Source organism: Cyclopterus lumpus, chromosome 14 (assembly GCF_009769545.1).
Source record: "Cyclopterus lumpus isolate fCycLum1 chromosome 14, fCycLum1.pri, whole genome shotgun sequence".
Taxonomy (NCBI): Eukaryota; Metazoa; Chordata; class Actinopteri; order Perciformes; family Cyclopteridae; genus Cyclopterus; species Cyclopterus lumpus.
Window position 1 is genome coordinate 18,759,522 of NC_046979.1, and position 14,470 is coordinate 18,773,991.

The 14,470-nt window shown below is 44.6% G+C and overlaps 1 protein-coding gene across 1 annotated transcript in view; it reads right to left on the minus strand.

Moving 5' to 3' along the window:
- The window catches only part of camkk1a (calcium/calmodulin-dependent protein kinase kinase 1, alpha a), a 40,420-nt gene that overhangs the window by 17,792 nt on the left and 8,158 nt on the right, over positions 1-14,470 (minus strand). The window contains exons 2-3 of the mRNA XM_034549515.1: positions 5,090-5,539; positions 618-665 (exon numbers count right to left, since the gene is read on the minus strand). Of these exons, the coding sequence (XP_034405406.1) occupies positions 618-665; positions 5,090-5,488 (447 nt within the window). The 5' untranslated portion in view covers positions 5,489-5,539. The remainder of the gene's footprint in view (positions 1-617; positions 666-5,089; positions 5,540-14,470) is intronic.

Below are 14,470 nucleotides of genomic sequence, written 5' to 3' on the forward strand. Positions count from 1 at the left end.
CCCGTATATAGAACATTGAACATCCACATGTTGCCATTGTGACTGTGAGCATGTTAGCGTGCCGATTAGCTTTAGCTCAAAGCGCCTCAGAGCCGGTGGCATCAGTCTGGTTTGATAGGAGGATATTAGCATATTGCTAGAAAAGGAGAACGTGAGTATCAAAAGGGAGAGATGTGGGCAACAATGCAGACATATTGTGCTTGAACTAGTTTTTAAGTACATGTAGATAACTATAAGGTGGGTGGATAGATGGGGTGTAAAAACAATACAATTAATTGCCTTCTCGAGAATGGACCAGAACGATGCAACCAAACAATATAATTCGTCTGGCGTTGAGGCATTACCAAGAAAATGGCATATCGCAATATAGTTCCTCCTATTTTATTAATAATAATGTTATTAATATATTTCCCTTGTAAAATGTAAGAATCTGCAACATAATAAAGACAACTCACAACTTTGAGTATGGACATGCTGCGAATGGGATTTTTCTCACTTCACAGATAAATTAAGCGAAGGGTCAATCCTCTCCAAGCTGCTGCTGCTGCTGCTGCTGCTGCTATTTCCCCTGAAAGCTCTCCAAATCAAACAAATGGCAGGAAGCCGATAAAACTTACCTTTCCGATCTCACTCTTCAGCTTATACTGGTTCAACTGGATACAGTCCTGTGATGGAGGAGAGAGAACAGGCGGATGAGGAGCTAATTCACTGAAAACAATAAAAACATGACACCACGGAACACTTTGTATCACATAAAGCACAGAGAGACAGGGCCGCCTTTTGTGTGTGTGTGTGTGTGTGTGTGGTGTGTGGAGAGAGTCATCTATTTCTGAGATGTAGGTAACGACACAGTCTCTAGTTTCTATTTACTGTCTGAAACATCCATTAGAATGCTACTGCTTAAATGGGTGATTCACAGTTCCATAGCAACCACTGCTACAGCAGAGTCAGCCAGGGGCACGGCACAGCAGAGCACACCACAGGAGATGGGGTGGGGGTTTGGTTGTGGGGAGCATTTTCCGTAAGTGAGCTGAGGGCTATGTCCTCATGTGTGTATAAACCAGTGCCTGAGGCTTGATACTGGGACGTGTTCAAAGCAAGAGGAGGTCAGAGAAACACAGATGTAACCAAACAAACTGGTGTGGCGTTAGGCAGGACATCACTCGCCACCAGGCAAGGTATTTTAGGAAATATTACATTATGTAGCAGGTTACATAAGGTGCTAGTTATGTAGCCCGTACTGAGCATTGCTGCTGGAGATAGAATAGAAGACTTTGGGAGGTGAAGCTGTGGAGCCTTTAACAAAGGATCTCTTTGGTTGGATACAACATTTTGTAATTGAAATTTTTTTTAAAAGGAGACGAAGAGAATAAAGAAAATAGGGCGGCTAAGGATTAGAGAGAAGGCAAATGGGAAGAATCCAAAGAAAAGAGCAGTAGGAGGGATCGTCTTCCATTGGGTTGACAGTGTTTTCCAGCACATGCTCAGAAGGCGCTGCACTGCAGTCAACCCTCGGTCAGGACCGGTGGACGAGGAGGGCCGTGCAGAAGAGCCTCGAATACACACTTACATGCACCCAAATCAAACTGGGCCAAGATACATCGGGAGAGGGTCTCTTTCGGGAGAGGGTCTCTTTCGGTCGCGTTGGACCGTTACCAGCGTGGCCACGCGGTCTCCCCCCCTCGGCATGCAACACGCCCACACCACTCAGCTCCCCCCATTCCCTCCGCATTACAACCTTGTCCTCCATTGTGCCAGATCCGCAGCAAACTCCCACCCACGCCTCTCCATCCATTACTCAGCTCTGATCAATATCGACGCAGAACAAATGCATCACTGCCTTCCAAAAATCAATAGCCATGAATTTCGTTCTAATGGAAATAATGAGCCCCAGGAAATACATAATGAAACGGGAACAATCTGTCATTTTAACATGAATTTTGATTGAACGGTGTGGGAGCAAAATGTCCTTGGGGGGGGAAAGACGACTCTTTACTTTTAGATTCACTTAAAAGATGAAATATCAAATGAACACACACGTATCCTGTTCTACATGCACATCATTTACTGTGCTAATGTACTGTGAAGACGAACAGACAGCGACACTCATCTTTGCTCACGGAGGCTGCCAAAGTCCCCAATTCTTAAATGTCGTCCGCTGCTGCTTATTTCAATAGACAATTAGTGGGACGTAACAGATACAAAGTCCAAGACCGTGTGAACTTCCAAAAGAGACTCGGGCTCTAACGCTTACAGCTCACACTGTTTTTAACACTGTCAATTAGTTCCCAATATCATCATGGTCGTTGACTCATTTCTATTCCCTTTTTCCATTTTGGTCTAATACAAAGTGGCGGTGAATACAAATATGAGCAGAGTGGGGGAGCTGCAAAAGTCATTTTAGCAAAAATGACCCTGAGTCCTAGATCCCTATGATAAATGGCTACATGAATAAACGTGACTTGATAACCCGTTTTTACACACATTATTAATATGCTCCCAAGTAGGAAGGCCCACAGTTAACCCTGTAACGTGTGGGTGCTTTAAACTTGAACCCACAAAATGGAGAAGTGAACGTGTTCTAAAAAAGAAAGCGCCGCGCTTCCCCAGGGGAGAGACAACATATACACATTACATGCATGTGTAAGAAACAGAGAGATGGGCAATGACAAATGCAATGTGAAAGTCAGGGGTGAGAACCCAAAAAATAAAACCGTTATATAAGCCACACACACACACACACACACACACACACACACACACACACACACACACACACACACACACACACACACACACACACACACACACACACACACACACACACACACACACACACACACACACACACACACACACACACACACACACACACACACACACACACACACACACACACACACACACACACACACACACACACACACACACACACACACACACACACACACACACACACACACACACACACACACACACACACACACACACACACACACACACACACACACACGGCCTAGTATGGGACTTCCCAAATTGTCAGGGGGGACATTGTTACGTCTATATTGATGGTGTGGAGATCAAAGAAACTTGAAAACATGCATGTGTGTGTAATTCTTATGCATTTCCCCATTGTGGTAACTGCTGTTATATTAATTAACAGTGAATACACTCAACAAGTCGGCCATAACGGATGTTTGTGCATGCTGCTCTCTCTCGTTCTCTCTGCTGTGTCACACTGTAGAGAGAGAACTCGGGAAACTCGAGCAACACAAGTGCTTTTTCAAGGTTCAGTGCGAGAAGCTGCAACTCCATTTTCAGATAGGAGAGGACACAATGACAGGTCTGCGAGTCGGTGGCAGCAGTCCGTTAAATTCAGAGGGGTTCCACATCCTGGCTGATGTCATGAATATTTGATGCTCAGTCTGAATTGGAAAGTGAAATTGGGCTGTCGCCCTGCAGCGACAGGGTCCTCTTAGTTTTCATGGAGAAGCACAAAGAGAGGCAGGTTCCCCAGCATTCCTAATAATTATTGATAAGCCATCTACAACTGTCTCCATAGGTACAGTTTTAAGTAATAATTAATAGACAAATATGCTTTTTCACCTTCTTAGTTAGAGGAGCAATTCCTCAGATGTCATTAAATATGAAGCTACCGCCAGCTGCTGGTTAGCTTATCTTCGCACAAAAGCTAGCCTGGTTCTGTCCAAAGGCTTCTAAGTTCACGTGCCAGCTCCTCTATATCTTAGTTGTTTATTCAATACCAAAAAACTAAATGTAAAAACAGTACTTTTTCTGATTTGCACTGGTTGGCTGTGTTCTTTGGAGGTGCTGGTTTGTTACCTTTGGACAGAAGAAAGCTAGCCGTTTCCATGTTTCCAGTCTTTCAGCTAAGCTAAGCTAAAGGTCTCCTGGCTCTAGCATAATATTTAGCATTAGGACGTGAGAGTGGTATCAATCTTTTGCTCTAACTGCGCTGCGTAACTGTTGAGTAAAGAAACACAAACCCCTATTTGACAATCTAAAAAGCTAATAAGACACAATGTAGCTCATCACTTTCACAATCCTCCGTTACCGGAAGCAGCCACGAGTCCAGGAGCTGTTAGAATGTACGCTGATTACACGCCGCCAACATGGATCCAGATTGAGTGTGTCAGAGTGAACTTTATTTATTCATTTACAAAGACAATGCACGTTCATCAACGTCTCTTTAAATGTGCCGGTGTTTTTCCAATTGCAGCCGCTTTGAAACCAATGAGTTTTGTGCCTACAGTTCTGAGATGGTGCGTCACCACTCTGGCCTCCCTCCCACCCCGGGAAGCAGGCGCTAAAGCGGGTGCAATCTCCATCTCCTTCTTTCACTGAAGGTGCGGTAAACAAATATCCGTAAATGCAACAGGCATGTGGAGTTTCCAGCGTAAACAGCCAGAGAGATGACGAGAAAGAGAACGTGTAAAAGCCTGAACAAACCAAATCTCCAAGCACAGCGAGTAAAAAAACAATACAAAAAGTATTACCTGTCACCAATGTTGCACCTAATGTCTTTAAACAAGAACAGACAGATGCGCACACAGGGAAACAAGTGGAAACGCTCTGTTTAGCAGCCCCCCCCCCCCCCCCCCACACACACTTCTTTAATGGTGCTGAAAGCATTTCCTGTCCGGCTCATGAAACAGTCAAAGGTGATCTTGGCAAACGTCAGAATGAAATAGAGGGGGGGGGGGGGGGTGTCATGTCGTCTGCTGGCCTTCAAATAATGTTTATTTTTACAATCAACACTTGAAATGATGATGGCACTTATCATAAAGGACACGGTAGTACAACATGTAAACCATACTTTAGCCTATTCTGCTCTTTCTCTGGTGACCACGTTCGGATCTTGAGCTACACACGCCGCTCGGACCGGCTTCCGCTCGGTTTGGCGATTTGCATTTTTGAGAGTGTCCAAGGTGAAAGATTCACGGTTGGATTTGTCCTTGATTAATAATCTTTGAACAGCGTGACCAGAATGATTTCCCCGGCTGCTCGAGGCTTTGTTGATGTTTATTCAATGATTAATTATTCATGCAAATTCAAATTGCTTCCTCACCTGGGCGTCTGATATAGACACGCGTTTAGACTCCACTGTGGGCCTGCGAGCCACGCGAGGGGACACGTGCGTGAATCCTCCCCCCGGGCCCGACGACATGTAGGTGCCCCTTTCCTGCAGCGACAACTTCCTCCCAGTCAGGTGAGGCCGCGGCGCCCGGCTCCTCTTGGCCTGAGCCCCGTCCTGCTGAGCCCCGCCGTTACCCACGCCGTTGGCGGCAGAGCCGTCCGAGTCCTCCGTCGTCATGGCAGCCATGATGTCCGTGAGACTGCCGGTCTGTTTGTCAGAATCGAGGCCGGGCCTCTCGCGGCCAGGGTCACTGCTCATCGCCATGGCTGGCGGGGAGGTGGGGGGCTGGAGCAGGTGGCAGGGAGAGTACCGGGGAGCGCCCACCAGCATCAACGTGACCTGAGCCGGCCTTCGGTCGCCGCGCTCAGCGTCCCACCAGAGCTGGAAGGACAGAAAGACAGTGGTCAGAGGAGTCGGTAGAATAACAAGTTAGTCTAACTGCTAACACCTAATCTCATGCTTTAGCTGCAATCTTTAGCTGAGGCGTTTGAGGTAGCGTTAGGTACCTCAATGTTATTTGATCGTTGTAGTACAATAACATTCGGCTTCACTGACTCATCCGGTTCTTGGTCATCATAGCAAACCCTGTATGGAGACAATAAGCTCGCTATCACTGCAGTGTGGTTGGGCTAAGGGTGAATCAGTTCCTTACAGTAGACATGCGCTCAGAAATTGAAATCAATACCCCCCGGATAACAGCTCAACCCGAATGCTGCAGAGCTCATTCTGCTTTATGCCTGTGCTCACGGCTCCCTGCGTGTCATGAAATGCTTGCTGACACACAAAAGGAGTGCCCACCAGCAAACAACCGATTGTACCGTGTGCACACGCACACACAAAGTGTGCTTGCGTGTACACAGACGCAGACATTTAAGCAGGATTTATTCATTGCGCCGCTTCCCTTTCATCTCTAATGAAAATAAAGTCGGCGGCAGATCGCCACAGACGGGGAATATCGAAGCTCTCCCGTCCAGCTGGCTCGGGTTTCGTTCTGCAGCTGGAAGGACGCAGATATGAAAAGGGAGCTCACGCCCCCGCCAAGGACAACCACGGGGGCACTCGCACGGCCTCCCTCCCACGTAACCGGTCAAGAATCACAAGGAATAAGTGCGGAGGTTGTTTGCCTTCTGCCGAGTACGAAGTCAGTTGGTGAGGGCATTTGACACGAGGTGGTCACTAAATGGGGCCATGCTGTGCTATTCCTGAAGTGTGTCAGGAAGGTAGAGCTTCACATTCAAAAATACCACAGTGTTCCACTTTGTCCAGGTGGGTCACGCTCCGTCATCCACTCACACGGCTCTATACTAACTGCAGTGCATCACACTCTAGTCGCACGGCTCCAGGGCCGTTACGAGGCTGGGTCGGGGCGCACCAGATGGTTCTAGACGTAAAGATTACGATCAGATCATTCGTTCTCCAGGTGTTTGGCCATTAACCAAAGTAATAAAAACCTGATGATGGCGCTTCTTTTTTTTTCTTTTACAATTCATCCTGAAGGGAATGGGAATAATAGTAGTCATAATAGAGTATACATATTTTGAATACATGTTTGTAATGGGCTGGCACGTATGTTAACACACAAGTCAACAGATATAAACAAAGACAACTGAAGCACAAAAACTGAAAGGTTGAAACAAAAAAGAGCACAGACATGTCACCTGTAATATAACTACTAATATACACACACACACACACACACACACACACACACACACACAGCTGTTCAGCTGTCAGCAGCGAGGGAGGGATGCTTTGTTCGACTCCTGACTCATTTGAAGAAAAAAATAAACTGAAAGAAAACCGAAAAAAAAGGAGCCGTCATATTAATTCTTATCACAACTAGTGATTATCCGTCTCTTAAAACCGGTCGCTCTCCTCTGCAGCACCATTCAGCCCGCTGAGCGATATCTTGGCAGGAGTGGGAGGCGGAGGAGCAGCAGAGGCCTGGTCATCCATTTCAGACTTTTGTTTGTTTGCAGAAGCAGGTTACCACACATTTGTCACTATGGTGGACATTTTTTCACTGCATCCATCCATCGTCTTCAAATGTTTGAGAAGAGAGTAAAAAGCTTTGCAGTGCGCCGTTAGAATACCGATACCGGTATCTGGAATGCCTCCAATACAGCCTAAAATGCTGGATATTAGCACCAATCAGCTAACACATGCATTGAGTTACATGTTGATGCATTCAAGGTCCATTGAGTAACAATTAGTATTTTGCCAGGGTAAATTACTACATTGTTGTCACGATGCGGTCAAGTGTAATATTGTGAAATGTTCTTTTTGGCAAGAAACTTGAATAGAAACAGCGTTTTCCTTTTTGGTTTTTTTAAACACAGGTATTCAGTATTCAGTGTCTGCTGACACGCAGGTCGAGGTATCCAAAACAGTACGGAGAAGGAAAAAAGGGTATCGGAACATCTCTTATTATTTTTGCCCTTTCCATGTTACATAACTGCAAATTGTAGAAAGATAACGCCGAGATTCTTTACAGTGGTGTTGGATGCCAGGGCAATGACATCTACAGAAAACCACAGCACCAGATAATTGATCTCTGAGGTGTTCAGGGCCCAGCAGAATAACTTCAGTTTTGTCTGAGTTTCTAAGCTGCAACAGAATGATGACGCTTTATTAGCACACAGTGTTAAAGATGCACTCTTTTCTTTTTCTTATAACTGGATATATTTTTGGAGCTGAGGAAAAGGAGCAATGTTGATTCAAATTCAACCTCGATATCTACAACCGGGATATTCACACACCAGATCACTCATATGATTATCCATTTTTAACACATCTACCATCTCCCACTAATGCTCCAATAGTCATCCATTCAGGATCACGGGGTATATATTTGTATCTTTCATTTTTGTTGCCACTGTTTGAATAAATTATTATATTATTATTATTATTATCATCGATGGTTTTATCTGCATGACATGAAAACAGCTACATAATTCATTCAACTTTCGAACAAAGTTCACCATGTTTATCATTCATATACTTTCTAGTTTGTTTACTTAATTGTTTCCTAATCAATAACGATATACACAAGAGGGAAAAGAAAATGGATTTAATTCAACCAGAGAGGGGCTTGAAAACCACATCTGAATATGAAGCGCATTCGACAGATGCCATCTCTCAACTAGTTTGGATGGAGAAGCTGCAGCACAGCCAATTACAGTAAGAGGAGCGAGTGGGCTGTCGAGGGCGAACAAATCATTCCAGTTGGCTCCATTAGGGAGACACTTTCACCCCTATAACCCGGCTTTTATTTGTCTGCTGTTGTTGTGTGCGGACGGCAAACAGACGCCCGATGGCTCAAAATCCTTCCGTTTGCAGAGAGAGAGAAAAGCAGTGCAGCCTGGAACCTCGTGCACCCAAAGAAGAAGGAAATGGTTCGTCGACTTGTTGTTCATTTATACATCAGCCCTGGTGTTTACCTCCTCTGGCCTCCTTGGCAGAGTGTATATCCAACACATGACTGAAAGCCTCCCAGTTTAGCCCATACAAGCGTCTGACCGTGTTCATGCATGTAACCGCAGCACGGAGAGGTGTGTGTCTGTGGAACGCTTACGCCTGGTGCTCTCTGCCTCCTTCGAGTGTGTTCTTCACCGTGTTTTCTTTCATCCCGACTTATTATCAGCTTCTAAACGGAGCGGTAGAGGTGAGGCGCACCTCCTCACTCAGCCGGGTCAGAAGCAATCAACTCTGATTGTTCCCTGATTACCACAATGTGATTGGAAGACAATCAGCACTGCTATGACGTTTTTTGGGGGGCATTTGGAGAGTGAAAAACACACCGAAATTTGTAATGGGTTTCTGTTATCAGGTTTTCTCCAGTTTGTTCTTAATATACGATGCGTGTGTAACAAGAAATGAGCACGGGTTAATTAGTTTACAATCTCTAATTTAACAGATGTTTTAAATAGTTGACTTTCCAACTTCTCAAAAGGAAGCCTCTCCTCTCGCCAAAAAATGTAATTAGCAAGATTTGAAACCTCCCAAAAAGGAGATCCCTTACCTTTTCATTTAGCGCCACCGTCGGGTTTGAATTTGTCCAATATTTTGGTTCGAAACCAAATACCTAAACTAATGGCATCCACATCAGCCACAGCTGTTCTTTGTGTGAATAAATGCAAATGCTGACATGCGTCTTAGCATGCTAACATTTGCGAATTGGCACAATAATAATAATAATAATATTGTACACTTTTGTTAATCTCTGCATTTGACCCATCCTTAGTTATTAAGGAGCAGTGGGCTGTAGTGAAGCAGGGAGCAACTTCGACATGCAACTATAACTATGAGAAGAGCGGGGATCGAACCGGCAACCGTGCTTCCCACCCGCTGCTAACAGCTAACGCTAACTAGCTCTCCTCCTCTTGCTTTCAGGAGATTCATACATAATGAAAATAAACCACAGCTGGCCGTACTCACTGTGACCACAAACATCGGAAGGCAAGAAGAACGGTGAGCAGTAATGTTGCATGATGGTTTATTTGCATGAATTTTTGGGCTAATTTGCATTGGATGCACTTCTCGGTCTCGTGTCTTTCACTCCGCACCGCTGGCATTGTACACGGACCTGGAAAACATACTGCGAGGTTAATGTCAGCTGACCAGCCGATCTTAGCCTTGACCCCACCACCACCTCTCCGGGTATCACAAAGAAGACCAAATAATGACCGTTTAGAGTCCTACTCATGCCGAGGCAGTGAGCATACATCATCAACTCTCTGAAGGCTGCCGTTTGCATCACGGTGCATCAAAAGTTGACTTCAGGGCCAGTGGGACCATTACGATTGACTTCTACACTACACGGCACTGGCTGGCTATACACAGCTTGATCTTCACTGTTGTCGGCGTAAAAAAAAAAATTACATTTAAAGTTAATTAAGGGACAAATGAATAAGTGTGTGTCTAATTAAAGAGCACTGCTATTAAGTTAACCTCATTTGCACACATTAGAGTCACTGTTTGACCAGTATATATTGTTTTTAAAGGAGGTGTTGTGATATAAATGTCACAAACATGCAGATACCACAATATATTTTGTTAATGCAACACCATTTAAAGGCAATTGCCAACTAACACGGATTCAGTGCTCCCCGTGCAGTATTTCAAAGTCTTGGCTGGGTTATCAACCGATATTACAAATCTCAAACAATATATAATATTTAAGCGGTGTGCATCTGGTTTGTTTCCAATGAAGACAACGCACTTTTACGGTTTAACGGACTGCAGACACCAGTCTCACTGGCTCTTATCTTTTTTTAAATTTTTTATTACAGACCACAATCAGCCCAAACCAACACATGCATCTTTTTAATATCAATAGGACTAATAGCTCTTACACTAAAGAGGTTTTTCTTTCCTGCTGCTCCACTCTCCCTCAGCCCACGGGTTGATCAGACCCTCTCCTCCTCCACCTGTCACATTTCATCTGACTTCAACAAAGGACAGGTCACATTGACGGCCAAGAAAAAAAAGAACATGCAACTGCACAACTGCCCACTATATATATGCACACACACACAACACACACACACACACACACACACACACACACACACACACACACACACACACACACACACACACACACACACACACACACACACACACACACACACACACACACACACACACACACACACACACACACACACACACACACACACACACACACACAGATTATGCCTCATCATCTTTGACTGAGTGAGCATCATTCAGGGCCCCTGGAGATGGTGACAGAACTTAGCAATCAGATCAACTGTGCCGGGATTAGTTAGTCGACTGTCCTCCAACAGCAGCAGCTGTTTATGTTCGCCGTGTTTCTTTTTTTACAGATACGTATGCACATTTTGACACAATTTCTTACTCTTGCTTGGTGAAAAAGACTTAAATGGGATATGGAAACACCTGCAATTGAAAATGGGCAATATTTTTGAAGGTCCTGGACCAACGGTGTATTTTGCTGTTTAATTTTGAGAAATAGTTGATGACATATTGTATATAAACCACTGTTGCTAACCACACTGTACAATCATGTGAAAGTATGTCCGTTTATGTGAGAAAAAATCGTGCAGGTCCACCATCTGACGATGTAGCTTTGTCTTGCCTTTGAGGGCATATGTGAAAATCAACATCCCAAAGCAAAAGAATATCCCAGGTCCAGGCTCACACAAACACGATGACAAACAATTCAAACCGACAACACAGGAAGTTCATGTCAGTCAACAAAACCGTAATTGCCGTCCTTTCCCAGTACAAAACACTTTCCCGTGTGTCCACTCGTTACAGATTAATTGCTGGAACTCTTTAATTCAATCCACAGGATTAACAGGCTGCTGTACGGGACACAACTCGCTGTATCCGTAAACCTGTTAAAGATGTTCTTGTACAGCCAATCAATGTGGTGCGATTGAGGAAACGGGCTGGCCCAGGCTAGACTCTGGACACCGGCTCCACGAGCACCGCTCAATCTGACTAGACAGAAATACACTCCGGGACAATCCCAACCAAATCCAGGGCCACCCTCTCTGAGGTTGGCTGCCTCGGGCAATAATAAGCCCAGGATTACACAGGATATAGGAGTGCAAACTGGCAAGTTGGGTGAGCCAATTATTTCTCCTCTACTCACACACTGACAATGAGTATGCAGCTTCCAGCATGGCTGACCTTCTAGGAATCCAAGAAAATTGCAGACCGGACCATGATCCAACCGGTCTGCAGGTTTGTACGCCTATCTCTATAATTTCAGGTGGGGGTGGGCCCTTCGTGGTGGCTCCACCTTCCAGTGATCCAGTAGCTCGACCTGCTGCTAGCTGATCATCTCTTTTTATAGGGAGTTAGTGCCGCCGAGTCCAGAGGGGATAGCAAGACAGGCTGAAAGGGTTAACATAGAAGATGAAAACTGTGCGGCCAATCTTCCATCGACCTTCAAAATCCCCATTCTGAGCCTTCAATACAACGACTCTAGACATCTGTGATGATGTGAACCTGCAGAGGATTAATCTGTTGCTGCTGAAAATGAGAATCCATCTATCTTTTCCGTTGGGAGTGATACTCAGTGCCCTCTAAATCCCTCAGAGGCAGAATATCCCTCAGTGATCTCTATCCCTTCTTTTCACCGCTGTTAGAAAACCTGCTGCAGCTTACTCTAATTCACTCTGGTGAGCTGTAGCCAGATAAGTCCAGCCTTCAGTCCTTATTACAGACTCGATATAAATGCATACTTTATGAGCAAGTGCTGAACCATTCATGTACACTCATGGTACTTTCTTTAGTGTTTTGATCTGGAGTTTAAAAAGGAGTTCCGCCGAATAGAGCCGATGCAGAAGTGTCGCATTCAAAATGTTGCATTCTCCCTACTGGCCATCAGGGGGCGACTCTGATTGTATAGAAGTCTATGAGAAAATGATTCTACCTCTCTCTTGATTTATTACCTTAGTAAACATTGTAAACATGAGTGTATGGCCTCCATCTCTAGTTTCAAATCTTCTTCAATACAACATGATGTTCATTTAGTAAATTATGGTCCATTTAGAGTAAAAAAGACCATAGCATAGCATGCTTTAGGGCGGGCTTACTGTGATTGGTAGGTCGCTGACGCTACCAGAGCCGTATCCGGCTCCTCCACATACCAAATATTCTAACTTTGTTTTATCGGTTGCAAAAAAAACAAAACATGGTAATCCAAGATGTCAATAGAGAAATTGCAGAACCCGAAGCTTCACAACAGTCCACAAAACAACCGGTGACGTCCCGATGACTAGGTCCACTTCTTATATCCAGTCTGGTCCACGATGGGTACGATTTACACTAAATGCTCCTCAGCAAGCCGACCCGCTCACAATGACAATGCTAACATGCTGAAGTTGGGCAGGTACAATATTTACCATGCACACCTTCTTAGTTTGACGTGTTAGCAAGCTAACATTTGTTAACTAGGATTTAACATTGAGGCTGATGGGAAAATCATTAGCATGGTTGAAAACTCGGAAGTGCTCGGCGTAAGACAAATGCTTTCAGGAATTGTCGCACCCTCTCATGCCACCTAAAGCCAAATCTCTTTGTGAACCACACAGCGATGGGTTTTACAGAAATGTCAGTACTGATGTTGATGTTTGTTGCCCTTAACTGGTGGCACAGTCTGGTGGTGCAGGCTTCACTTGTGTTATGGTCAACACTATTTCTGTAGTTAAAATATACAGAAAAGTGTGTCCAGTATTTACCGTTTGACATTTGTTTTAACACACACACACACGCACACACACACACACACACAGACACAGACAGATCTAATGTGACGCACTAAGTGAACCCAGATGTCCTCCTCACACAGCCCATACCCGCAGGTGTTTCGTGTCTTTATATACACACACGTGTGAGTGTGTGTGTGTGTGTGTGTGTGTGTGTGTGTGTGGCCGTGCAGGTGCAGATTACAGTGTAGGTCTCTACAACAGCAGCGTGGCTAATGTTCAGGACTCACGGACTGTGGAAAACAATCCGATGAACACAGTTGGGGGTAATTACACACTATGTTTGGGACATTTATTTAAAGTTAGCCTGTCGTCGATAGTGATCTGGCTCATTTTCCTCTGTGACTCGGTTGACCCTTGATGTTAGTCTTCATGCAGAGGCTGAGCTTCTTCCCAAGCTGCATTTCAGAGAGTCATCACTGAAGAAGAGGAGGAACAGCTCTTTCTCCTGGCTTATTGGTCTCTTTACACATTTAAACATCAAAACAAAATGGAAACAATTTGTCTAGCTCTTATCTCTTCAGAGCAGGTTCCTGAATGAGCTTCTGGTGGTTTGAAAAAAGTAACACAGACACACACACACACACACACACACACACACACACACACACACACACACACACACACACACGCACACGCACACACACGCACACGAAAAACAAACCTCCCAGCCACTAAAGCAGACTTAGGTTGTGTTCTTTATTTAGGGAAAGGTCAGACGCAGAGGACTGCAGTGGTATCACCATTAACAGGCTGCTGGCATAACAGACAGAGCAGATGTTTATCCCAGCGGGCTTATGGTTACTCATCTTAAAAACTTTTGGTTAGACAGAACAAGTCCATTGCTCAAAGCAACTAGGATGGATATCTTATTATTGTTATTTCGAATACAATAGAGAAAATAATTGTAAGTTGCAGTCCTGTTTATTTCTACATTTTCACATAAACAGACTGCAGAGGAACAAAGATACATACAACTGGTTGAGATGATTCTTTTTTTAAATTCCCTTTTATTGTTGTATTTCTTCCTGAGTATTACAACCATTTC